This window comes from Erigeron canadensis, chromosome 7 (genome assembly GCF_010389155.1).
Source record: "Erigeron canadensis isolate Cc75 chromosome 7, C_canadensis_v1, whole genome shotgun sequence".
Taxonomy (NCBI): Eukaryota; Viridiplantae; Streptophyta; class Magnoliopsida; order Asterales; family Asteraceae; genus Erigeron; species Erigeron canadensis.
In genome coordinates, this window is record NC_057767.1 from 38,269,521 (window position 1) to 38,295,405 (window position 25,885).

Here is a 25,885-nt window from a genome sequence, read left to right on the forward strand (position 1 = left end):
TATAAGTACTAAAATATCTGGATAAAGATTATTAAGATTTTTAAATTAGAGTTTTGTTAAACAAAGCCAAAAGAGCTTTAAAAAAAATAAACTTTTAAGTTGAAGACTACAAAGTGCAAGAATAATATTTAAAGTGCAAATTAATGATGTAAAACAAAAAAAAATATAAATTAGTTAGAGTTTTTCTAAGTATATATATATATAATATAATATATAATATATATATATATATATATATATATAAATATTAAAGAGTAGTTATCCTAAGATTCTTAAGTCATCCATCTTAATTTAAACTCTCCTTAAACAATGCCACATAGGATTTATCCTATATGTCATTTTCATAAAATTTTTGACAATATTTTATTTATTTATTATATATATAATAAAAAAAACTAAAATAAAATTAATCTATATTATATTGTACAAATTTTAGATCCTCTAATCCAATAAGGCAATATATATATATAATACATATATTTGTGGTTTGGCATGAGATTTGCGATAGATATTAAAATTATTTATTTTAGGTAAAAATTTGTTTTATTAACCAAAAATGAAAATTCTGTAATTAACTGTATATTTTTACCGATAACTACTTTGGATTGCATATGTATATTTTACATTAGAGTTAGATATTTTATTTACCAAATTTTTAATTTTATTAGAATAAGTATTGGTTTGCTTTTAGTTTATTGTGTATGTAATTGGTTACGTTTTTTTTTGGTGCTTCATAATCATTTATTAAGCTCGATGTGTGATTTTACCATTTTGACAAACATACAATAAGACATATTGTTTAAAAGTATGTTATAATCGCCTCATGGTTGCTAAATATTTTATCTAAAAATATGTTGTAATCGTTCTTTATAATCTATGTAGCTGAGTCCAAATTCAATGCATGTTGTTTAATGTTTTTGTTAACCGGTTTTGTTGGTGACTATGATATGAAAATACAAGGGCCAACGAATGATATGGTTGTATAAATTAACACAAAACACTTTCACTGATTATCAATATCCACAGCTAGATTATTTTTCTTATATATATATATTCCATTAACGATATTTTAATTAGCCACACATCGTGCGGGTAAAATACCTAGTAATATATATATAATAACTTTTTGTTAGAGAAAAAATACGGCTACTATAGTTAATTCTTTGATTACATATTGTTGATTTTAATAAAAAGAAAAGTTAATATTTACATTGTGCTTAAAAGTAATTACATTAACAATCCGTGCGTAAAAATAGTCCCATGAAGTTTGCATATTTGTTAAAGTTATTATAGCTAGGTTTAAGGTAAAATAAAATAAGTATTGAAGTAAAACAAATAAAACAATAAGTTTCTCTTCACTGAAGATCACTGTGCATCATGAAAATCATCGTGTATCAATTGTTTCGTGAATATTCGTGCATCAATTTAATCATGATCTAAGGGTCAAGATCTTGTCTTATTTGTTTTACTTTAATACTTGTTTTACAATACCCAACCCCACTATAGCTATTAATCCTTTAAAATAAAAGTTTGGATGTGCTTAGCATCTTTAAATAACGGATAAGGAAAGTCATAATATTATTTATAGGTTAATAACTATTTTTATTTTATATTTATGAAATCATCAAAAGTTAAATTATCAAATTAAGGCTTTTGATTGGTCAATAAACTATTAGGTTTGTTGTCTTTTAGTATATATAAAGATAAAGATATCATACTCGTGCATTACTAACTTGTACATTCAGCTGTGAAACTTATACAGTGTGGTACATTTATCAAAAGTGATGGTATTCATATCAATACTCAAAGGATAGAAATAGTATTGATAGATTGGGTTGGAAAAAAAATTAGGGATACATTTGATATATATGTAGTGTATGAGTTGAGAATGCGTTAAAAGTTAAGGATATTTTACTTAAAGATAAAAAGTTGAAAAAAGAGAAGGATTAATTTGTTTTATAAAGAAATATAGATATAGAAATAAGGTTAATGAGTGGGTCAAAATGGTTAAGAATGAGAAATATTAAGACATTAAATGAAGAAAATAATTTAATAAATAAGGAAGTAGTTGAACATAAAATTTATAAAAATAAGTCTAATATAATTTGAGTTAAAACTATACATTTCTTATACAATCAATTTTGAAGATATCAAAATTTATAAATATTTTGGTAGATAAATATAAATCTCGTTCACTATTTGAACATTCAGGGTCGGCCCAATAGTTATGTTGGACTAGGCAATGACCTAGGGCCCCCAAATATCCCAGTTCCTCAAAGTTTTAACATGTTGGGCTGAAAATACTATTGGGTTTTTTCCTATACAAATTTACTTTCTAATTAGTATAAGACAATTAGACTAGGAACAGAATATAAATGATAATGATGGGAAAAAAAATGCTTAGATAGATCTCTTTGTTTAAAGGTTTAATAATAACATGAAAGGAAAAAAAAACTCCCGACGGCCGGAACTCATACAATTAAATTGATAATGGCACGAAGAGATTTTGAGAGCCATTTCCCATTAAACGAGAGGTCGCGGGTGTGTGGAAATCATTTGTGAGCTGTCTAAACAAGGTAAAAGTGGCTGGTGTGTCCTTAAACAGTTGTTTTAGAGGAGTTTGTGAATCAGGCAGGCTCATTCGGTTCTAGTCGGATATTTGGGCAAGTGAACAACCCCTTAGAGTTAGCTTCCCTCGATTATTTAAGATGGAAATGAAAAGAAAATGCAACGTGAGAGATAGGTCCAGACAGAAAACAAAGGTTTTTGGATTAGACTGTTCGTAGACAAGATGTCCTTCGACCACTAAAGAAACGGAGGAACTTGAAGAGTTGAAAAATTGATGGAGGGAACGTTTTAAACCAGCAAAATGATAAATGGAAATGGACTGGGAATCAGGACAATGATTTCTCAGTCAAAAGTGTTAAAGAGTTTATTGGGAGTGGGGTTGACTATGGTGAGAGATTTGTATTCAAGTGGTCTAAATGAGTTGCTAGGAAGTGTAATATTTTTATGCGGAGAGCCTCTATGGATTGACTTCCAACATTAGTAGCTGTAAAAGCAAGGAACTGCTACTATGGGAGCTTGGACTGTGGTTTGTGTAATATTGTTGGTGAAGAGCACTTGTTGTGTTCTTGTAAAGTGGTCGTGGAAGTTTGTTATAGGATTAGCATTTGGTGCAAAGTGGCTACTAATTTCTTCTTCTCGATTAGAGACATCTTTAATATCAACAAACATATGGGTTAGGGAAGCAAGCAAGGAATGTTTTTGTGACATGTTGGTGCATTTAGAGGAAAAGGAACGAAAGAAAGTTTGAAGATAAAGACATCAATATCGAGAAGATCATCCATGAGATCAAGAGTACGAGTCACTTTTGGCTCAATAATAGATGGAGCTTTTGCTCAATTAATTGGCAGGATTGGATTTTTTTAATGTACATATGTAATTTATACTTGTAAATGTTGGCCACTGCATATCAGTGAGAGTTGGCGTTGTTTATGAATGAAATTTACATTTAAAAAAAATGATAATGGGCTCCATAACAAAATACCTTTGTAAAATACCTAATCAAATGCAATAAAAATAAATAAATACATAAACAAATCACAACAATTAAAATCGAAATAACAAACATAAATAATCACACAATTTAATTATGAGCCATCTTATCTTAATTTTAATCTTAATATGTACTATAAGACAGTTGAACTAATGACTTATTAACCAATCAAATTGTTCGATTTTATTAAATTGACTCTCGCTTATGTCATCATGTAGATAAACTATAAATTAAAAATCCTAATAATCATTATCTAAATATATTATTATATTAGTATTTATATTAATTTGTAGAAAAAATCTTATCGATTTACATTCTTTTTGTTTTCCATCAACAATTTACACTTTTTAACTCTGAATATTTAATTTATACTTGTTTTTAACCATCAATTTGACAAAAAAAATTTAAATTTACAATCTTTTAATTAACCAAAAAAAATTCAACGTAATCTCTCAATAAAAAATGTACATATTTTATCCTATTTATATATTAGCTTTGTGTATTAATGTTTAAAGTTACAATTGTCAGTCAAATCAAGAGTCTTAATTATTATCAAAAACAATCATAATTGTTATCTAATTATCATAGAACAAATGATTGGAAATAAACCTAATCGTGTCATATACCCGCATCATGATCAAATACATATACTTGAATGTCAACTACAGGATCACAAGTATGCTTATATTTTAATTATTAATTATCTTTCATAATAATATCACATTATGAGTAAAACTGATTTTAAAAAATTCTATGATTATAAGAAATTATTATAGCATGCGCCTTGTGGAATTACTACGGTAAACGATTTCATCAATATGTCTCAGCTAATAATGAAAGTGGCAAACCTGTGATTATGGTATTACAACTTGCAAAGTATAACTTGGAACCGTATATTTTCAAAATTATAAGCTTTTATGACTTAAATGTATGAAAATCTAATATTGATAATTATAAACCTCGTGTCCAGTGTTGAACACGAATCTAAATCTTGTATACGTACTATATTGCAATCAAATGGGTACACATGGACGATTGATTATATAATGAACAATTTTAAATTGGAAATAGTAATATTGACATATTGGTGGTATCTTTCTTTCATATATGACATACGAGACTTTTGGAATATATATGATTTGAATGGTTGATTATGTGGGCCTTAAATTGGAAATTATATTGATGATATTTTTTTTCTCCATATATCATATATGGGAATATTATGTTAGTATACTAATGGTCAGCCCGTTCAATGGACAGGTAGTCTCAAAATATATTAATTAAAGCTAAAAAATTGGATTTCAAATATATTAAATAGATATACCGAAATCAACTTGAAAATTTGTTAGCTGAATAGCCACTCCATCGGTTAAAATACTGCAAAAATTATCCGCCCAACGAAGAAACATACGAAAATTAACTCCATATAAGATTTCAGTTTACCCTTTTTTTTCAACTTTAGTTAAATAAAAAATTTACAGTTTCTTATATTCTAAAAGTGTAAACTATATATATAAAAGTATAATTAAATATAAATTAGGTTAAAGTGTAAATTGGTGATGGAAAATCAAAAAGTATATAAGTTAATTATTTTAAATTTGGTTAAAGTGTAAATTGGTGATAGGAAACTAAAAAGTGTAAATTAATTGTTTTAGATTGGGGTTAAAGTGTAAATTGGTGATGAAAAACCAAAAAAGTGTAAATTAATTTAGATTAATATTAAAAAAATTAGAGGATTAATAAGGAGGGGGGATTAGACTCAAGGAGGTGGATTAGGGGTGCCAAGTGTAATCCCAACCCCCTCTTTTAGTTATATTATAGATATATTGTAAGTTAATTAGTATATTAAATAAACTAAGAAGATATATTCTAAAAGTTAAAGATTGTTATGATATATATCGATATGTTTATCCATATATACAAAATCTAGAGTTCTATTAATTGCAAAGTTTTATTAATCTAGAGTTTGTCTTTATTGAAACCAAACAATAAAACTCAGGATTCATAAATCACGAAACACAAAACCCAACTAATTAATTACTCCATCTTGAAAGTAATACCAATGGAGGACGGAAAACAGAAGGACGGGGAGGTAGCGATCGGCATTGATCTAGGAACAACGTATTCGTGTGTTGCTGTTTGGAAGAATGGTCGCGTTGAAATCATACCGAACGAACAAGGAAACCGTACCACACCTTCTTGTGTTGCTTTCCTTGATGACTCAGAACGTCTCATTGGCGATGGCGCCAAGAATAAACTAGCAACCGACCCTTGTAACACTATTTTTGGTTAGTACATTTATACTAATAAGGGATAACTAATAATTTGTTTATGTAGTTACATGCTTTTCCTCTGATCACAATTTTTATAATAAATATATATATATATATTATAGTTTACATTGAATGTTGGTTATTTTATTTATCGTAATGAGTAGAAGATGGATCCTTTATATTGAATGTTTTGTATTATTAATTATGTTCGGTCAGATTCAAGCCAACCTGAAAAATCTGGTTAGAATGCTTACGGTAGTATAGAATAGTTTGGGTTACCGGGTCAACCCAAGTTGACGCACCAAAATAGTTAGTTGCTAGTTGCTACAATTTCTTTGAGGGGAGTTTAGTAATTTTGTTTTCATATGGACGTACCGTTTCTTTTCCTGGCGGTTGCTTTATTAATTAAAATTGGATTTTTTTCTTTTTTTACAGATACTAAAAGGTTGATTGGAAGAAAATTCACTGATCCTCAAGTCCAAGAAGACATGAAGCTATGGCCTTTTAGGGTCATAAACGGGTCTGCAAACAAACCAAAGATTGTCATCACTTACAAAGGCCATGAAAAGGAATTTGTGGCAGAAGAAATTTCATCAATGGTTCTTGGCAAGATGAAAGAATCTGCAGAGGCATACCTTGGGAAAGTCGTAAAAAATGCTGTGGTGACTGTCCCGGCTTACTTCAACGACTCCCAACGTCAAGCAACAAAGGATGCCGGTGCCATTTCTGGATTAAACGTGATTCGCATAATAAGCGAGCCTACAGCAGCTGCAATTGCATATGGTGTAGACAATAAGTCTGATATAATCAGCAAAATGAATGTGCTTGTTTTGATTTGGGTGGTGGAACCTTTGACGTCTCTATAATGACTGTTGCTGAAGAAGGTGCTTTTGAGGTGAAAGCTGTCGCGGGTGACACTCATTTGGGAGGTGAGGATTTTGATAACCGAATGGTGGATCATTGTGTCAGGGAGTTTAAGAGGAAGTGGAATAAGGACTTGTCAGCGAATCAGAGAGCATTGGGGAGGTTGAGACGTGCTTGTGAGAAAGCCAAAAGGATTCTTTCATCCACTTCTCAGACTTCAATCGAAGTAGATTGCTTGCATGATGGGATTGATTTTTGTATGAAATTCAGTCGAGCTAAATTTGAAGAGCTCAACGTTGAATCTTTCACTAAGTGCATTCAGACTGTGGAGACATGTTTAAGTGATGCTAAGATGGAGAAATCACATGTAAACAAGGTGATTCTTGTTGGTGGCTCAACAAGGATACCAAAGGTCCAGCATATGCTGCGGGAATATTTCGATGGAAAAGAGTTATGCAAGAGTGTGAACCCTGATGAAGCTGTTGCATATGGTGCAGCCGTTATGGCTGCAAACTTAAGTGGTAGCAGTGATAAGACTGTTCAAAACTTGGTGCTTTTGGACGTAACTCCTTTGTCACTGGGTATAGAAATAATTGGGGGCGTAATGAGTGTTGTGATACCACGTAACACTCCAATACCCACAAGTAAGTCCAAAAATTACTATACATCTGTTGATAACCAAACTGCCATAGATTTCATGGTATATCAAGGTGAAAGAGCCAGATCTAGTGATAATTATTCCTTGGGAGGTTTCAAAATATCTGGAATACCACCTGCCCCCAAAGGAGTCCAATCAGTTTTGGTATGCTTTGAAATAGATGTGAATGGTATACTTACAGTTATTGCCGGGGTAATAGCTACTGGTAAGACAGAGAAACTCAGCATCACCAACCCAAATGGACGTCTCTCCAAGGAGCAGATTGAGAAGACGGTAAGTGATGCTCAGAGGTACAGTTTGAGGACCAAGAATTCAAGAAGAAAGCGGATGCATATAATGCTCTAGAAGACTGCTTGTACAATATGAAGAAGAAGACCAAAGATGATAATTTGAAGAAGAAGGTTAACACCGATACCCTGCTGCATCGTTTTCTGATCTTCAGGTCAAGAAGGGACACCTAGAGTTTGTCTGCAAGCCCCTACGTTAGATCTCAGATTATGGTCATGGAACATTAGGATTTTAATTAAGCTCAATTCTGTTTATCTTTTTTATTCCACTAGACTTTTTGCTTTTATGGATTTTGTGTCCTTTTTGCTTAATGGATCGATTCGGTATCCCCTTTAATGTACGCTTGATCCCACGTAATGATTTTGTGTCTTTTTCTTTTCGTTCAAGAGATTTTGTATTTTTATACCTTTATTAATGTGTTCTATAACTTGCATAAATTAGTTGGAGTTCATAGAAACGTAGCATTCCGGCCTATTGAATTAATTAAGGTTGGTTAGAATAGTTGGTATGTTGAACAATCCAACTAACTGATCTTTATAAAATCAATTTAATTTTTAATAAAGGCAATTACCCGTATCAGATCTCAAGTTAGTTGTTACGAGCCAGAGATTTCTAATTCGTTTTCTATCACAAAATCCTTTTTGTTAAACCACGTGTTGAAGCTTTTCAAAGTAATAGAGCCGAATTGGAACCAATGGAGAGTGGTCTGACAATCTTCTTAATTTTAAAGCAACTTAACAATCCTCGGGCCAACTATTCATGAAATGATCGATCACACTCCAAGATGTTGTCAATTCTGCTAAATTATATGCTCATAAGTGAATTTACAGCCTTACAAACTGTACGTACTCACGTATAGTATATACGAACTCAATGAAATCAAAGGCACGTAATTACATGAAGTCGAAATTAGAGTTTCTCCTTAATTTCTTCTATCGATTTGACTGCAACAAAGTCTCCAAGCATTAACCAAATTCAAGGATTGTAGTTCTTTATTATCTTAAATTCAGACCATATATAATTCCCTTTTAGCATGTGACTGTTAAGTATGTGCATGATCTCATGGATCGGAAACTTTCAATTTACCAGTGATAAAGGATGTAACTTCTACTGCTACTACTACTGCAACTTGGTTTTTTGAAGACACATGCATGGGTTCCAACAGCAAAGAAAGCCTCCTAATTAAGAGGCCTCTAGGATTTTCTACTCCGAATTCGAAACAATCAACCCCCCAATATGAGCTGACTTAAGTTTCTTTGCGTTCGATCTGCAACCTTAGTATCCTGGATAGCAATAAAATCTATTTTGTGTTCGATCTTTTGTTAAAGCTTTTATCCATCGTCCTTTATTAGTAGTATCTACGGTTCCTCAATAAATAATAGAGTTAATTGCAATATTAGTCCACATAAGTTAGTCTCGTGCGTTGCACGTTTATCTCTATATAACATGTTTTGCTAAAAATGTTAAAATGAAAAAGGCGCAATACAAGTGATAACGTGTAAAACTTATTCGCCTCCTAACATAAGTTCCAACGTTGGTTGTTTACATCTCAATCTCCCAATACACCGTTGTTGCATTAAGACCCAAAATACATGGAAAATTGGCATTGGTGTTACTTTACTCATTTTTTTTTTTCTTGTCACCAAACATTCAAGATTCGAACTCTTACACTTATATTGCATGCCTGTGTCTTGGATGTTAATGTTTATTGCCAAAAGGTAAGTTGTTTATTTAAAAGAAGTTTTTTTTCTTTTTCGCCGCCCAAAAAGTTTATAAAATTAAAGAGAAAAATTGTCTTCCTTCTAATTGTTTTGTTTTCTCTCTTTTTAGTCCAACGGCTATCATCCAAAATAATCACTGGCCATATACTAATAATAATTCATTGAAAAAATATAAAAAAATTAATTGAAACAAATTGTGAAATTGAATTATAAGATAAAAAAGTAATTAAGATATATTAAAAACATATGTCAACATAAAAAAAAAAAAAAATTTTAATATATAGATTCATTTTTTCTAATAAAAATAGTAAATTAATTTTTAAACCACTATAAATTAACATCTAAAATTAATAATATCGTAAATATTGTGTATTCAACACGAGTTTAAAATCTGGTAGATTTATCATAAGAGACATTTATTAAGTTTAACTTTTAATGACATGTCGTTCATAAAATAAATAATTAAAGAAAGAAACTAAAATATAAAACATGAAGCCATTTATTTATTAACTTAAAAAGGTAAAAAGATGGACATAAAAGCATCTAGCTCATGAGCCATATATCAAATTAAAAGATGGTGGTAAAAATACAAACTAATTTGTGGTGGCGGGAATTATTCTTTTGGTACGCACGTCATGGACTCATGGGTTTGAAACCCACTTGTGGCATTTAGTTTTTATTTGGAAGGTGATGTGATCATATTTAGATTTTCGTTTTGAACAACAGATAAAAATTGGTTTGTAGACTAAGTGGCGCAACTGTTTTACACCATCCACATAGGTCGCGGGTTCGAGCCATGTATAAAGTTTTTTAGTTATGTCTTGTATTTAATTTAAATTAAATTAATTTTAGTTTAAGTTCTAAAGTATAGGTGTCAACTTATGTGTCAATATTTAGGAGACAAACGACGTGAGAACACCATGTAGGAAAAAAAAATGATGTGGCGATACCAGAGACATGACACGTATGCACTTAGAGATAGAGAATTATATATAGAGAGAGAGATGTGGTTTGTTCATTTAGCATTGGCGTCCCTTTTCGAGAATCGTTGCAATGGGGTCTCTATTTTGAGATTATTTTACAAAAATAGTCCTCTTTAACAGGATTGTTAGTGGGTGTCGTTAAGTTTGCACGTGACCATCACGTACAAGGGCAATACCGTATTTCACACAACATAGAAGGGAAGGGACCCCCCCATTAGCATAATTCAAAAAGGGACCCCCATTGCTAAAATGAACAAACAACATGGACCAATCTTGCGATTAAATCTTGATAATATATATCATCTTTTATCCTTATCTTTTCTTTATATGTACTAAAAAACTACTAACTTAACTATTGATTAACCAATTAAAAAAAAACTAAATTAACCCTTAAATTTAATTTTGCATTTATCATAGTTAAAATTACAAATTAAAAAATATGGACCCATGAAAAAAAAGTTATATTATTAAAATAGTTGTACATAAGCTTTATTAATTTACATTTTTTTTTAATCTATCATTAAAGTACATTTTTTTGTTTTTCTATAAAAGAATGAATCTTACTAAATACTTAATGCAAATATAACTATTAACATAGTTTTCAATAAAAAGAAATTATACAAGGTACATCTATATCATCAAAATTTTAAAATATACATAAATTTACTAATTAAGCACCTGATGCACTAACAACTGTATGTTGCAATCTTTTGAGTTAAATAAAAAAAAGATTTCAATGTGTTACTCGCAAGATTGGTCCCTATAATTTTTTTCATTTTAACGAGGGTCCCTTTCCGAGTTCACTAGCAATGATGGTCACTTATGTGTTGTATGAAATGACGATATTGCCCATGCACATTAACACATCTGTTAAAAGGGGACAATCTTGCAAAAGTTTCTCAAAAATAAAGTCCCTTATTGTAACGATACTTGAAAAAGAACCTTTATTGCTAAAATGAGCAAACCACAAGGACCGATCTTGCAGATACCTCTAAATAATATACGAGTATATATATCATAAGAAAATAAATTCATTGTTGAATTTTAGAATCGATTGTGTGAGAGATGCCAATAAACCTCTTATGACGAAAGAAACGATACTTTAGGATTTCCATCTAATAACTTTCTTTTTATATATTTAATCAAATAAAAGTCCATGGTATATAAGTAACCCTAAACACAAAAACCCAGTAAATTACTCCACTTTGAATTTTTTTAAGTAATGGACCACGGAAAACAAATTGACATCCGTTCAACTAAAAGAAGAAAACAAAACGAGGAGGAGGTAGCGATCGGCATTGACCTCGGAACGACATACTCATGTGTTGGTGTGTGGAAGAATGGTCGTGTTGAAATCATAGCCAATGATCAAGGCAACCGAACCACGCCATCTTGTGTTGCTTTTCATGACGATGAACGTCTCATCGGCGATGGCGCCAAGAACCATCTCGCTATGAACCCTGCTAATACTATATTTGGTCAGTAAATATATATATACATAATTTTTTTAATATACTTTTATTGCATGTTGCTTATTTTATTTGTACTAATTAGTAGAACTGCGCGCAGAAGATGGATTTTATATTGAATGTTGCTTACGGAGTATTCATTATGTTTAGTGTAAATTGCAATATTCGATCCAACCCGTGACCCGATTAACTTTTAGATTATCAGAAAAAGAAGAGAACATTAGGTCGTGTATTCTATATCCGGTTATCTATTAAAAGGAAAACACATATGTGGCCCTTGAAGGTTTTTTTGACTATTAACGTCAAAAACTAATTGATTTTGTCGTTTAAGTAATTGACTAAAGTCGTTGCAAAAGAGTCTCTTATTTTAACATAGAGCTAATTATTAGAAAGTACTCTGGTTTGGGTCAAAAATCTGTATTGAGTTCCCAAAACTCAACAAACTGATATACACACACCTTACCTCTTATAGTGTTTTGTACAGGCGTTTAACCCAAGTTGGAGTAATTTCCAATTAATTAGCTAGCCCTTTATCTTATAGTAATTTGACCCACCAACCAATTTTACATGTTTAAACGGAAATCAACATGTCTGACCTACCAGTTCAGGGTTGACTTTTCCAACTTGATTTTTGATATCATGGCACGTACATAACAGTTTCTAAATAAAGCGCGCAGCAAGAAACATCTTTAATCAATGGTCTTGTACTCAAAAGAATCTCACGGCCAAAGTTTACATGTCGGAGACTTTAAGTCAATCTATGTTCAGTTGTTTCAAGTAGCTGTTATTGAAGTTTCTATAGTTGCAGTTATGTGGAAGGGATTTACCTTCTTCAAACCATAGTAAATTTTATTAGAATTTCTTAAAAATCTGCAATAAAACTCATTTAAGGAATCAATTAGTATCAGTTTGGTGACAAACAATATTTTTTTTCACAGATATTAATAATTCTGTTTTCATATGGACTGTTAGTTTTCCTGACTATTGCTTATATTAAAATTGATTTACAGATGCTAAGAGGCTGATTGGAAGAAAATTCAGTGATTCTCAAGTCCAAGAAGACATGAAGCTGTGGCCTTTTAGAGTCATAAACGGGCCTGCAGACAACCCAAAGATTGTTGTCACCTACAAAGGCCATGAAAAGGAATTTGTGGCAGAAGAAATTTCATCAATGGTTCTTGGCAAGATGAAAGAAACTGCAGAGACATACCTTGGGAAAGCCGTGAAAAATGCTGTGGTGACAGCCCCGGCTTACTTTAATGACTCACAACGTCAAGCAACAAAGGATGCTGGTGCCATTGCTGGATTAAACGTCATTCGCATAATAAACGAGCCTACAGCAGCTGCAATGGCATATGGTGTGGACAGTAAGTTAGATATTGTTGGCAAGATAAATGTGCTTGTCTTTGATTTGGGTGGCGGAACCTTTGATGTCTCTATATTGACCATTGCTAAAAATGGCACTTTTGAGGTGAAAGCTGTTGCCGGTGACACTCATTTGGGAGGGGAGGACTTTGATAACCGTATGGTGGCTCATTGTGTTTGAGAATTTAAGAGGAAGTATAATAATGACTTGACAGTGAATAAAAAAGCATTGGGGAGGTTGAGATGTGTTTGTGAGAAAGCCAAAAGGATGCTTTCATCCACTACTCAGACTTCAATCGAAGTAGATTCCTTGCACGATGGGATTGATTTTTGTATGAAATTCACTCGAGCTAAATTTGAAGAGCTGAACATTGATTTTTTCACCAAGTGCATTGAGACTGTGCAGACATGTTTAAGTGATGCTAAGATGGCGAAATCATGTATAAACCAGGTTGTTCTTGTTGGTGGCTCCACAAGGATACCGAAGGTCCAACATATGCTGCAGGAGTATTTTGATGGCAAGGAGTTGTGCAAGAGTGTGAACCCTGATGAAGCTGTGGCGTATGGTGCAGCCGTGATGGCTGCAAACTTAAGTAGTATCAGTGATAAAACGGTTCAAGACTTGGTGCTCTTGGATGTAACTCCTTTGTCACTGGGTGTGGATATAGTTGGAGACATAATGAGTGTTGTGATACCACGTAACACCTCAATACCTACAACTAATTCCAAACAATACTTCACAATCCGTGATAACCAATCTACCATGTTTTTTAATATATATCAAGGTGAAAGAGCCAGAGGTAGTGATAACTATTTGTTGGGAAGGATAGAAATTTCTGGAATACCACGTGCCCCGAAGGGAGCCGCAAAAGTTATGGTATGCTTTGAAATAGATGCAAATGGTATACTTACAGTTACTGAGAGGGTAGTATCTACTGGCAAGACAAAAAAACTCACCATTACCAACCACAATGGACGTCTCTCCAAGGAGCAGATTGAGAAGATGGTAAATGACGCTCAGAGGTACAAGTTTGAGGACCAAGAATTCAAGAAGAAAGCGGATGCATATAATGCTTTTGAAGACTGCTTGTACAACATGAAGAATAAGATGAAAGATGATAATATCAAGAAGAAGGTTAACACCAATACCCTAAAGCTAATCGAGAGTACCATTGCTTACACTACCAAGTGGCTCGAAGACAACCAAGGTGCACTGCTTTCCGAGCTTCAGCTCATGAAGGTACACCTAGAATCTGTTTGCAAGCCCCTATTTTAGGTCTCAGATTATGTTCAAGAAACGTTGGGATTTTAAGCTTCTGTTTATCTTTTGTTTCCACTTATGTTTTTGCTTAATGGATTGTGTCTCCTCTTTTGCACTTGATCTCTCATACTATATGTATGCCCCTAGAAGCTAATACTTCTGTTGAATGATGGTAATGAATTTTGTGTCCTTTTCACTTAATGGATTTTGTGTTCTTTTCACTCAAGGGATTTTGTATCTTTTTCTACCTTTCTATCTGTGTTAAGTTTCATATGTATGGATATTAAATATTTCAGAATATTAATGTGTTACCTTGCATAAATTATTTAGAAACGTACCATTTCTATTAGATTGTGTAAATTGAAGGTCCTCTGGTGCATACATCTTTTTAGTTGTAACATTCCATTTGTGTCAGTGAAATTGGTGTTCTGATGCGTGAAATGGCATGTTTCCGGTGAACATTACTCATTTGGGAGGAGAAGATTTTGATAACCGTATGCTGTATGTATGGTGGATCAATGTACGCCTGTTTGTGTTTTAGAAGTCAAGAGGAGATGGAATACATCGCGATGGGGAGGTTGAAGTTCGTTTGCGAATTATATGACCTGCATTAGAGGATTGATTTTTCTATGAACTTTGCTCGTGTAAATTTGAAAGATAGCTGAACATGAGGTTATTCGGTTGCATCAAGATTCTTGTGAGATGTTTGAATTATGTTATCAACTCAAAATTGAGATATCAAATACATATACATTCTTTGATTTTAAAAGAAATTGAAAAAAGGGGTTGTCAATTGTCTAGATTGGGTGTTAAAGTGGTCTAGATTGGGTGTTAAAGTGGTCAATTGTCTAGTGTTTTTTCATCTCTATCACAAGAATTATTAGCGAATTACGTCATTTTTCTTAATGCAATTACTTTTTTGCCGTTAACAGGCTGCATGTGCCCCAAACGTGAGGACCTTCTTGTCATTTTACACCGATGGAGGGACGTTTTCTGCAAAATATTGATAAATATTGATATATATTTATGATTTATAAATATAATATACGTCAAATATGTTAAAGCATGACTAATGAAACAAAAATATTTATAAATCATAAAAAAAAAATTATGATATATATTTTTTTAATATAATATAATAATTACTTTTCAAAAAAAATAAACATAATATAGTAAACAATCTCGTTTGAAAAAAGATAATTATTATTAAATTAATAAAAAAAATATATAATGTATATAAACATCTTTATACTAATAGTTGGTTACGAATATCTAAAAAAACTTATATTATACTGTTACAAATTCATATACTAAATCAATGTAAATTATACATAAAGATCACTAGTATCTATTTACAATTACATAGAAATATCGAATATGTGTAAGTTTTTGAATTGTGAGTTATGATGTTAAAAAATACAATTATATAATATGTGTTTCGTGAGAATACATGAAAGGTATTGAAATGCAAAATGAAAATAAAAATAGACTTTTTGGATACTTTTGGATATCCAATGGATGCATAAAATTGCACTGGATTTTGATATGGGCTGGGCTAAGGTTTGACTGGTTGACCGGGGTAGGTTTGTCCAAAAAGAAAAGTTTTTTCTCAAAACACCACATTGGGAACTGGAACGTCAACATGCATATGATTTTCATCTAATTACTTCGTCAAATAAAAGTCAGGGTACACACTACACAGTTATCCCGAAACACAAAACCAAACAAAATTACTCCATTTTGAATTTTTCGAAAGAAATGAACAACGTAAAACATTTCGAGGAGACAGCGATCGGCATTGATTTAGGAACAACGTATTCATGTGTTGCTGTATGGAAGAATGGGCGTGTTGAAATCATAGCCAGCGATCAAGGCAACCGAACCACGCCATCTTGTGTTGCTTTCCTTGATGACTCGGAACGTCTCATCGGCGATGGCGCCAAGAATAAACTAGCAACCGACCCTTGTAACACTATTTTTGGTCAGTAGTACCTATATAATCATTTTTTAATATTTTATATTGTTTTATTGTAAGTTGCTTTTTTTCATTTATCATATTTTGACTTTAGTACAAGGTGCTTGGGTCGTTTATATTGAGTGTTGCTTATTGTGTTCAGGGCAGGATGCAATATTCGACCCCGCTGATTTGTATATTAAATAGATAATTTGAAAAAGAATAGAAATTGTTTTTGCAGATATGAATAGAAAATAGGAAATCGATAAATCCTCGTAAAGATTAGCCTAAAAATCAACTTAAAACCTTAAGAATGGTCAATGATGACTAGTCCAACTAGTCTAGAGGCATCCCAGGTTTTACCCAAGGTCTCGAGTTCGATCCTTAGGGATGACAAGTCTTGGGGTCTTTTTTCCTCCGAATACTTGTAATGGCCCATGGTCAACATCTCGTTGTCTAGGTACGTGCAAGGCTTCACCATTTACGGTGAGGTTTCCTGATGTCGCATACCGACTGAATGTTTGGAAAAAAAACCTTAAGAATTTGACATGTGCGTTCCACTAAATCTCTTTCCGATTCTTATCTTTTGGTTCTTTCAAATGTCAATTAGGTTTTTTTAGGCATGCTACTTATGTTTATTATCATTATTCTAGAAAGAAATATCATGTTAGGGTTGTCAACTTTTTTTTACCCGTTGATCCGCTTTTGTTGGGTTGAAGTTCATTTGGGATAACAGACCGACCAGAAAACCAAAAAAAACATGTTAGGGTTTCAAGTAGTCTGTTGTTGATATGTCTATAGTTGCAGTTATGTGGAAGGGGGATTTACCTATTTTAAACCACAGTAATTTTCTTTAGGGTTTTCTAAAAATGTGTAACAAAGTTAATTTAAAGGACTCAATTAGTATCATTTTGATGGCTAACAATTTTTTAAGGAATTTAATAGTTTTGTTTTCATATGGATTGTATATTTCTGGGTATTCCTGTAAGTAAAACTGAATATACAGCTGCTAAGAGGCTAATCGGAAGAAAGTTCAGTGATTCACAAGTCCAACAAGACATGAAGCTTTGGCCTTTTAAAGTCATAAACGGCTCCGCAGACAACCCAAAGATTGTTGTCCTCTACAATGGTCAGGAGAAAGAGTTTTTGGCAGAAGAAATTTCATCTATGATTCTTGGCAAGATGAAAGAAACTGCAGAGGCATACCTTGGGAAAGCTATGAAAAATGCTGTGCTAACAACCCCTGCTTACTTTAATGACTCGCAACGTCAAGCAACAAAGGATGCTGGTGCCATTGCTGGATTAAACGTGATTCGCATAATAAGCGAGCCTACAGCAGCTGCAATGGCATATGGTGTGGACAATAAGTCTGATATAATTGGCAAGATTAATGTGCTCGTCTTTGATTTGGGTGGTGGAACCTTTGACGTCTCTATAATGACCATTGCTGAAAAGGGCTCCTTCGAGGTGAAAGCTGTTGCTGGTGACACTCATTTGGGAGGTGAGGATTTTGATAACCGAATGGTGGATCATTGTGTTGAAGAATTTAAGAGGAAGTGGAATAAGGACTTGTCAGGGAATCAAAGAGCATTGGGGAGGTTGAGACATGCTTGTGAGAAAGCAAAAAGGATTCTTTCATCCACTACTCGGACTTCAATTGAAGTAGATTGCTTGCACGATGGGATTGATTTTTGTATGAAATTCAGTCGAGCTAAATTTGAAGAGCTGAACATTGATTAAGTGATGCTAAGATGGAGAAATCGCGTGTAAACAATGTGATTCTTGTTGGTGGTTCCACAAGGATACCAAAGATCCAACATATGTTGGAGGAATTTTTTGATGGCAAGGAGTTATGCAAGAGTGTGAACCCCGATGAAGCTGTGGCATATGGTGCAGCCGTGATGGCTGCAAACATAAGTGGTAACAGTGATAAGACTATTCAAAACTTGGTGCTCTTGGATGTAACTCCTTTATCACTGGGTGTGGATACAGTTGGAGACAGAATGAGTGTTGTGATATCACGTAACACCTCAATACCTACGAGTAATTCCGACGAATACGTCACAATCCATGATAACCAATCTTCCATGTTTTTCAATATATATCAAGGTGAAAGATCGAGAGCTAGCGATAACTATTTGTTGGGAAATATTAAAATTTCTGGAATACCACCAGCCTCCAAGGGAGTCTCAAAAGTTATGGTATGCTTTGAAATAGATGCAAATGGTATACTTACAGTTACTGCCAAGGTAGTATCTACTCGCAAGACAAAAAAACTCACCATTACCAACCACAATGGACGTCTCTCCAAGGAGCAAATTGAGAAGATGGTAAATGATGCTCAGAGGTACAAGTTTGAGGACCAAGAATTCAAGAAGAAAGCGGATGCATATAATGCTTTTGAAGACTGCTTGTACAATATGAAGAAGAAGATCAAAGATGATGATATCAAGAAGAAGGTGAACACCCATACCCTGAAGCTAATCGAATGTACCGTTGCTAACACAACCAAGTGGCTCGAAGACAACCAAGCTGCACCGCTTTCCGAGCTTCAGTTCATGAAGGAACACCTCGAATTTGCTTGTAAGCCCTTACTTTGGGTGTCAGACTATGATTAAGGAACGTTGGGATTTTAAGCTTCTGTTTGTTTTTTGATTCCACTTTTACTTTTTGCTTAATGGATTTTGTGTCCTCTTTTGCACTTGATACCACATAATATATGTATGCCCCTAGTAGCTAATACTTCTGTTGAATAATGGTTCATGGATTTTGTGTCCTTTTTGCTTTAGGATTTTGAATCTTTTTCTACCTGTGTATGGATATTAAATAGTATGTCAGAATATTGATGTGTTATATCTTGTTACTTGTAACATTTCATTTGTGTCGCGGAAATTGGTGTTCTGATGTGTGAAATGGCATGTTTCTGGCGAACACTCATTTGGGAGGTGAAGGTTTTTGATAACCGTATGGTGGATCATTGTACGTGTTTCTGATTTTAAGAGCAGATGAAATACAGACTTGACTGGTAACCAAAGAGCAATGGGGAGGTTGAGATTTGCTTGTGAATTAATAGCTTCCTTTAGAGGATTGATGTTCTGTGAACTTTGCTCGTGCAAATTTGAAAAACATGAGCTTATTCGGTAACTGCATCAAGTCATTAAGACTATTGAGAAATGTTTGAATTATTTTATCGACGCAAAATTGAGATAATAAATTAAAATGCATTCTTTGATTATTTAAGAAATTTAAAACACTACTTACATTCAAAACAAACTTTAGCTGCATATACAAAAAAAAAAAGTATAAATCTAATAGCATAAAGCTATTCTAAACATTTAACATAATAATTTTAACCTACACGAAGCTAAAATCTAATAACTTAATCTGTATAAAGATATAACGATCTTTGCAATGCTTTGAATATACAATTTATTCACGTGTAATATAGCCTGCAATATGACTCATCTAATCCATAAGATGATTAAAACAAAGTTACCAATATTTATAATATTTTTAAAATTTTTGTTTTGAGTTTCTTCTCATGCATACACTGGTCTAAAATCTAATTAATATTTTATAAGAAATATCATATTAAATTATATTTTAAAAATCAAGAAATTTTAATGAAGATTGGAAAAGCTAGAAAAGCAGATGTTGATGCTTAAATTTGTGTCACACATTGTTTAAAAAACTTTATAATTTTTAGCCTACCATATGATGGAAAAACTATTTGATACTCGTATTATTTTAATTACATTGTTAAAGTTAATCCGAAAATTTTTAGCCCATAACCAACTAAAACACACACATATATAATTTGGATGAGAAAAGTAAATGTCACTGAAATATAAACATTGTTCTTGAAAATATGAAGTGTGAACCAAACATATGATCACGAATTGGTCTGTACTCTAGAGACATGGTTATTTCATCAACTTGCCTATTTCTGGTTAATCAACCAAGTCCAAGTTTGACTAAAGAAATTGTCAAGGTCAAATTTCTTGTTCTAGTTACACATACAAGAAAGTCAACACAAAATCTTGCTTTCCCAGAAGCCAACAAAACTCCAAACTCGAATCATTTATAAGTACATAATCCATAATCTTCCAAATCCAAAAAAAAAACACAATCTACATAGCTTTTTAAGTTTTTAGAATCTTTGTCTTTCTAAATCTTTGACAACTGTTTGACTTTCTAGAAATAGCAAGAATTGCCATCATGGATTATTCAGGTGGAAGATTCAACAATTCTACTTCAATATCCCAAAGCCATGGACATTCTTTTGATAATTCTTATAGTAACATTGATTCAAATGACAACAAACATGAAGAACTGAATTGGGGTTTGTTTAATTATTTCAATAATGATATTGAAAGTCCAAAACAGTTACAGGATTCTACTTCAATACTCCCAGGCAATTCTAATGTAAGTTCTGTGTTTCCAAAAATAGTAACTAGTCTTTAATGTGATTACTTTTGTTAATGGTTGTTTTCTTTTTTTTTTCGACGTGATGCATGATGCCCAGGCAAACATAACCTTAGACTTTAATGGATGTTTTCTTATATATGTTGTATATGATTTTGAAAAGTGTTTTTGTTTTGGTTTGTTGTATAGATTATGTCACCTCCAGGGAGTTATTATGGTTTAGAATATTTCAAGATGGAAGATACAAATATATCGGATTTCATATTCCAGTCTCAAACAAGGCCTATGAGTACTTCTTCTATCTCTGGAATCAAGATGGTATGCAATTTCTCCATTGTTTTTGAAATTTTATGTTATTAATCGGGTCATGGATTTGGATAAGAACGTATAGTATAAGGAAAGATATAATTTAAAAAAGAAGGATGAAACGTTTAGGACAAGTCAAATGCTAAAATATAGTTTTAGGAAGGCTAAAACTTTCAAGCAGAATTTATTGATACATACATTATTACTATTTGCTAAGAAATAGTAAGAGACTTGTCAAAAGTTTGGATATTTTGACTTTTAAATCCTTTGACTCTCTTGTCAAAGTATCTATTTTTCTCGCTAGTGAAATCTAGCATAGAGTGTTGAAATCTATTGTGCTGTTTGTTTGGAACAGGAAGAATCTATGCAAAGTGAAGTTCTGCATTGGAATGTCGAAAGTCGATCCAGAGAAATTGATTTCTCAAGGGAAATCAGCAAAATGGAACCAGAATTGGTACCTCCTCAAAACTATGGCAATTTTGACCCAATTCAAGTTAACAAGGAACAAGGTAAATTCAAAGATGGGTATAACTGGAGAAAATATGGTCAAAAACAAGTCAAAGGAAGCAAGAAACCTCGAAGTTACTATAAATGTAGTTATCCTAATTGCCCAACGAAGAAGAAAGTCGAGAAGGATTTTAATGGATATGTCACCGAGATTATTTACAAAGGAAAACATAATCACCCAATGCCCCAAAACATGAGGAAATCTTCGTTAGACACGTTATTGGACTATCCAGTTGAGACAAATAGTTCTGCAGCTTCCTTTGGGCAGGACGAGTGTGATCAAGACTCTTCCTTTGGCAAATCAGGCAACGAATGTGAATACGAACCCAAGGCTAAGAAATGGTACGGTTTTCTTTCTTTTATACTTATATCATTTTCCTTATTAGACAACCAATAAAAATATGATCAAAAGACTTGCAAGTATATATATAAAAGAAAATGAGTCGAATTATGACATTGTTACTTCTATGTTGCCGCAGTAAAACAGATGAGGCCGAGAATGAAGCAATGTCGTCCCTTGGGAGTAAAAGTAATCATGAACCGAGGGTAGTTATTGAGACAAAAAGCGAGATTGATGTTCTTGATGATGGATATAAATGGAGGAAATACGGGCAAAAAGTAGTTAAAGGGAATCCGAATCCAAGGAGCTACTATAAATGCACGAACATAGGGTGTCCTGTCCGAAAACTTGTGGAACGAGCCTCACATGACTTACACGCTGTGATTACAACCTACGAAGGCAAACACAACCATGGTATTCCTATACCACGGGGCGGTATAATTTACACCAAAAACCAGCCATCTACGTTTAACACCACGATGACTAGCAACAATTACGGATCCATGAATTTGCCAAACTACTCGAACAACATTCAAATGAAAGGAATGTCGACTAATGTCGATGGCCAAAGGACTCATAGTATTGAAACGTTTGAGCAATCTAAACATGATGGTTTTATGGAAATTTCGAACCAGAATTTGGATTGGAAGAATGAGGAATTCTTATTAACAACTAAGAAAGAAACAGAAAATGACTTTTTTTTCAATTCATATCTAGACTAAACTATGAAGACGTGTATATCTTGAGTAATTTACTTTGTAAAAAATTGAGATTTTGATTGAAAAATTCTTTCTGGATATAAAAGAAAGGTCATATGAAATGCTAAACGAACCACCTCCAACATGATCCGATGGTTAACAACTTGGAATTTTCATAAGAACTCTATATTTTAATCAAGCTAAATACAATCTTAAGCGTCGTTAGAGACGGGATCCAAAACGTAATATTAAATATCTTTATTTATTTATTTTGTAACAGTATACGAAACCCGAACCACCCCGTACCAACCCAGGATAAAAATCTTTATCTTAAATTAGTAAATTCCACGCTTAATTAATAAGTTTTAAATATATTTTCTATTATATATTATAAAAAAAATTAATTCATTTGATGTTCGCCTTGTGTGTACATGTTATAAAATCCCATCAAATAAACATAAAAATTAAATATGAAACGTTAATAATTAACTTCATATTTTGACTCAAATGTATACCGCTCCATCCGATATTTCATGTTATTTTCTACGAGTAATTATTTTCCCCTTGTTAAATTAGTCTCCAGTCCACTGTTTTTCTTCCCTAATTATAACCCACATAAATCTTGATTTTACTTTACTCCCCAAAAAACGGACCCTGATGAACAACGGAGGAATTAAAAAGCTGTAATAAACATTTCGATTCTATTCCTTCAAAGTTTGTATTTTTATTCAAACTTGCTTTCTCTACCCATATAGATAGCTTCTTTTTGTCTCTTTTATTGAATGCCCATAAGGTGTTCGATAAATGTCCTGAAAGAACTTTTGATGGGCATTGCCAAATGATCTGTATGAATGTTTGTGTTTCTATATCTTGTATTAAAAACCCAAATATTTTCTAGGTAAAAACATCTTGGGGTTGCCAGGAAATGGTCGAAAACGGTCACAAAAAATACCCGGTTCCACTGCATACATAAATTGTGTACACCAACTGTTTGATATTTTGCTTCAAGTTTGTTTTTTGTCAAAAATGAAGAGAATTGTTGTATGTTTAAGATCATCTTTACAAGTTAAATCTTGTGACAAAAACTTACTTCAAAAATCAAGATTTATGTGGGTTCAAATAATGCATAAAACAAGTGGAGGAAAAAGACCAAAAAAGAAAGTTTATCATAGAGTACATGAACTAGACAAAGCTATGGACCTTCAAAAGAAACCGGCCGCGATTTTGAAACTGAAATCTATTATACAATCACAAAAGAACCAGTCTTTGCTTTTAAGGGACCTTGAAAAAGAAGTTGGGTTTATTCAAAAATGGAATTTTATTGCCATTATTGAAAAGTACCCAACGATTTTTCATGTGAGCGGTGGTCATAAAACGCCGCCTGCTGTTATGCTTAGTGAAAAAGCTAAAAAGATAGCTGCTGAGGAGGTTGAGGTTAATGAACTAATGGAACCCATTTTGGTTAAGAATTTGAGGAAGTTGTTGATGTTGTCGGTTGATTGTAGGTTGCCACTTGAAACCATTGATATCGTTCGCTCTGAATTGGGTTTGCCTAGTGATTTTCGGAAGTCTTTGATTCCGAAGTTTCCCGAGTTTTTTAGTGTGAAAGATGTGCACGGGAGGTCTCATCTTGAGTTGGGAACATGGGATTCTTCACTTGGGGTTACTGCCCGCGAAGAAAGGTACATGAGTGAAAGAATCTTGGACAGTTTAGGGAATTCAAAACGGGCCAAGATTTCAAAAGATGGAAACTTTCCTGGCCCGTTTGCTTTTAAGTTGAACTTTCCTGTTGGGTTTAGACCCAACACGAGTTACCTGCAAGAACTTGAGAAATGGCAGAAGATGGATTTTCCTTCACCGTACTTGAATGCAAAGAGATTTGAAGTCTCTGATCCTAAAGCTCGAAAAAGGGTGGTGGCAGTGCTTCACGAGCTTCTTAGTTTGACTATGGAGAAACGGATGACTTCTGCTCAACTGGATGCATTTCATTCTGAACTGCGGTTACCAGCTCGATTGCTGCTTTGCTTGATTAAGCATCATGGTATGTTTTACATTACTAATAAAGGTGCAAAGAGCACTGTTTTTCTTAAAGAAGGTTATGATGGCTCAAGATTAGTTGATAAATGTCCCCTTTTGACATTTAGGGATAAATTTATAGCACTCACTGGTAGGAGAGACCTTGAACCATCATGTACTACATGAATATGAAGTTCAATAGAAGAATTTAATTATAGATAATGTTTGTTGTATCGTATGACCATAGTTTTCCATTGCTCCTTGTGATTGAATTTGTTTTAGTTTGTGTGTTTGTGAGAGCTAGTTCATAGATGAATCTTAGATGCACCTTTACGAAATGACCATTAGTAATTATAATTTGCAAAGGACTTATGGAGATCGAAGCTGGGTTACAAGTCCAGTCGATCAAATTTAGTGAAATCATTTTCTCTCAAGCTGTTTGAGGATTAAATCCACTCCCACCCTTTAATCACATTTCTATAATCAACTAAATCATTAACTGCTTCTTTATGATTTTTAGGAGAGAATTAACCAATTCGATGGTCAAAGGACCATATCTTTTAGAAGCAGGCAAGCAACAGATACGTTTTGCCAAACTTATCGAGCATATTGTCATCATTGAAGTCAGAGTAGTGCCCAAGAGAATCCTTTTTGGTTTCTAATAAGCATATTTTAATCTTCCAGTCCCAGATGCTTTGATTCCCCGTGAAGTCCTCATTCCATCTTCTCTTAAATTCACTAACACAATTATCCACGATGCAATTATCAAAATCGTGCCATCACAAATGAGTGCAACTGGAAACAGCTTTCACTTCACTAGAAAAATGTTAAAAGTGCCACCGCCAAAATTAAAGACAGGCACATTTATCTTTTTATTGAAGTTAGACCTATTATCCAGGCCATATGCAACTAAAGCTGCTTGTTGTAGGCTCATTTATCATGTGGATGATATTTAAGCCAGTAGTTGCACCTACATCCGTTGTAGCTTGATGCTGTGAGTCATTTTATCGTTATGAAAGCATCCTTGACAAATTTTCCTAGTTGCACCTCAGTAATTTCATTCATCTTTCCAGAAATCGAAATATCTTGACATTTTGACAACAATCTTTGGCGTACTCGCATGACCTTGTAATAAAAAGCCACAAGCCGATATCTTCCTGCACTTGCGTACTGAATTTCTTCCCTAATCAACAATCTA

General features: G+C 33.1%; 3 protein-coding genes and 2 pseudogenes across 3 annotated transcripts; all 5 read left to right on the top strand.

The window, feature by feature from the left end:
- Positions 1-5,621: 5,621 nt before the first annotated feature.
- On the top strand, positions 5,622-7,815 carry LOC122609496 (annotated as a pseudogene).
- A 3,767-nt stretch (positions 7,816-11,582) lies between these two features.
- Positions 11,583-19,143, top strand: LOC122606755 (annotated as a pseudogene).
- On the top strand, positions 12,838-13,412 carry LOC122606759 (heat shock 70 kDa protein-like). Its single transcript, XM_043779615.1, has one exon. It carries the CDS (start codon positions 12,879-12,881, stop codon positions 13,359-13,361), a length of 483 nt encoding a protein of 160 aa, XP_043635550.1. The 5' UTR covers positions 12,838-12,878; the 3' UTR covers positions 13,362-13,412.
- A 1,398-nt stretch (positions 19,144-20,541) lies between the features above and the next one.
- On the top strand, positions 20,542-22,702 carry LOC122606754 (probable WRKY transcription factor 33). The gene is made up of 4 exons (XM_043779612.1): positions 20,542-20,820; positions 21,010-21,138; positions 21,482-21,975; positions 22,113-22,702. The coding sequence occupies exons 1-4, from the start codon at positions 20,614-20,616 to the stop codon at positions 22,693-22,695; spliced, it is 1,413 nt and encodes a 470-aa protein (XP_043635547.1). The 5' UTR covers positions 20,542-20,613; the 3' UTR covers positions 22,696-22,702.
- A 532-nt stretch (positions 22,703-23,234) lies between these two features.
- Positions 23,235-24,941, top strand: LOC122606756 (protein WHAT'S THIS FACTOR 1 homolog, chloroplastic). Its single transcript, XM_043779613.1, has one exon. The coding sequence runs from the start codon at positions 23,698-23,700 to the stop codon at positions 24,871-24,873; it is 1,176 nt and encodes a 391-aa protein (XP_043635548.1). The 5' UTR covers positions 23,235-23,697; the 3' UTR covers positions 24,874-24,941.
- The last annotated feature ends 944 nt before the right edge of the window (positions 24,942-25,885 follow it).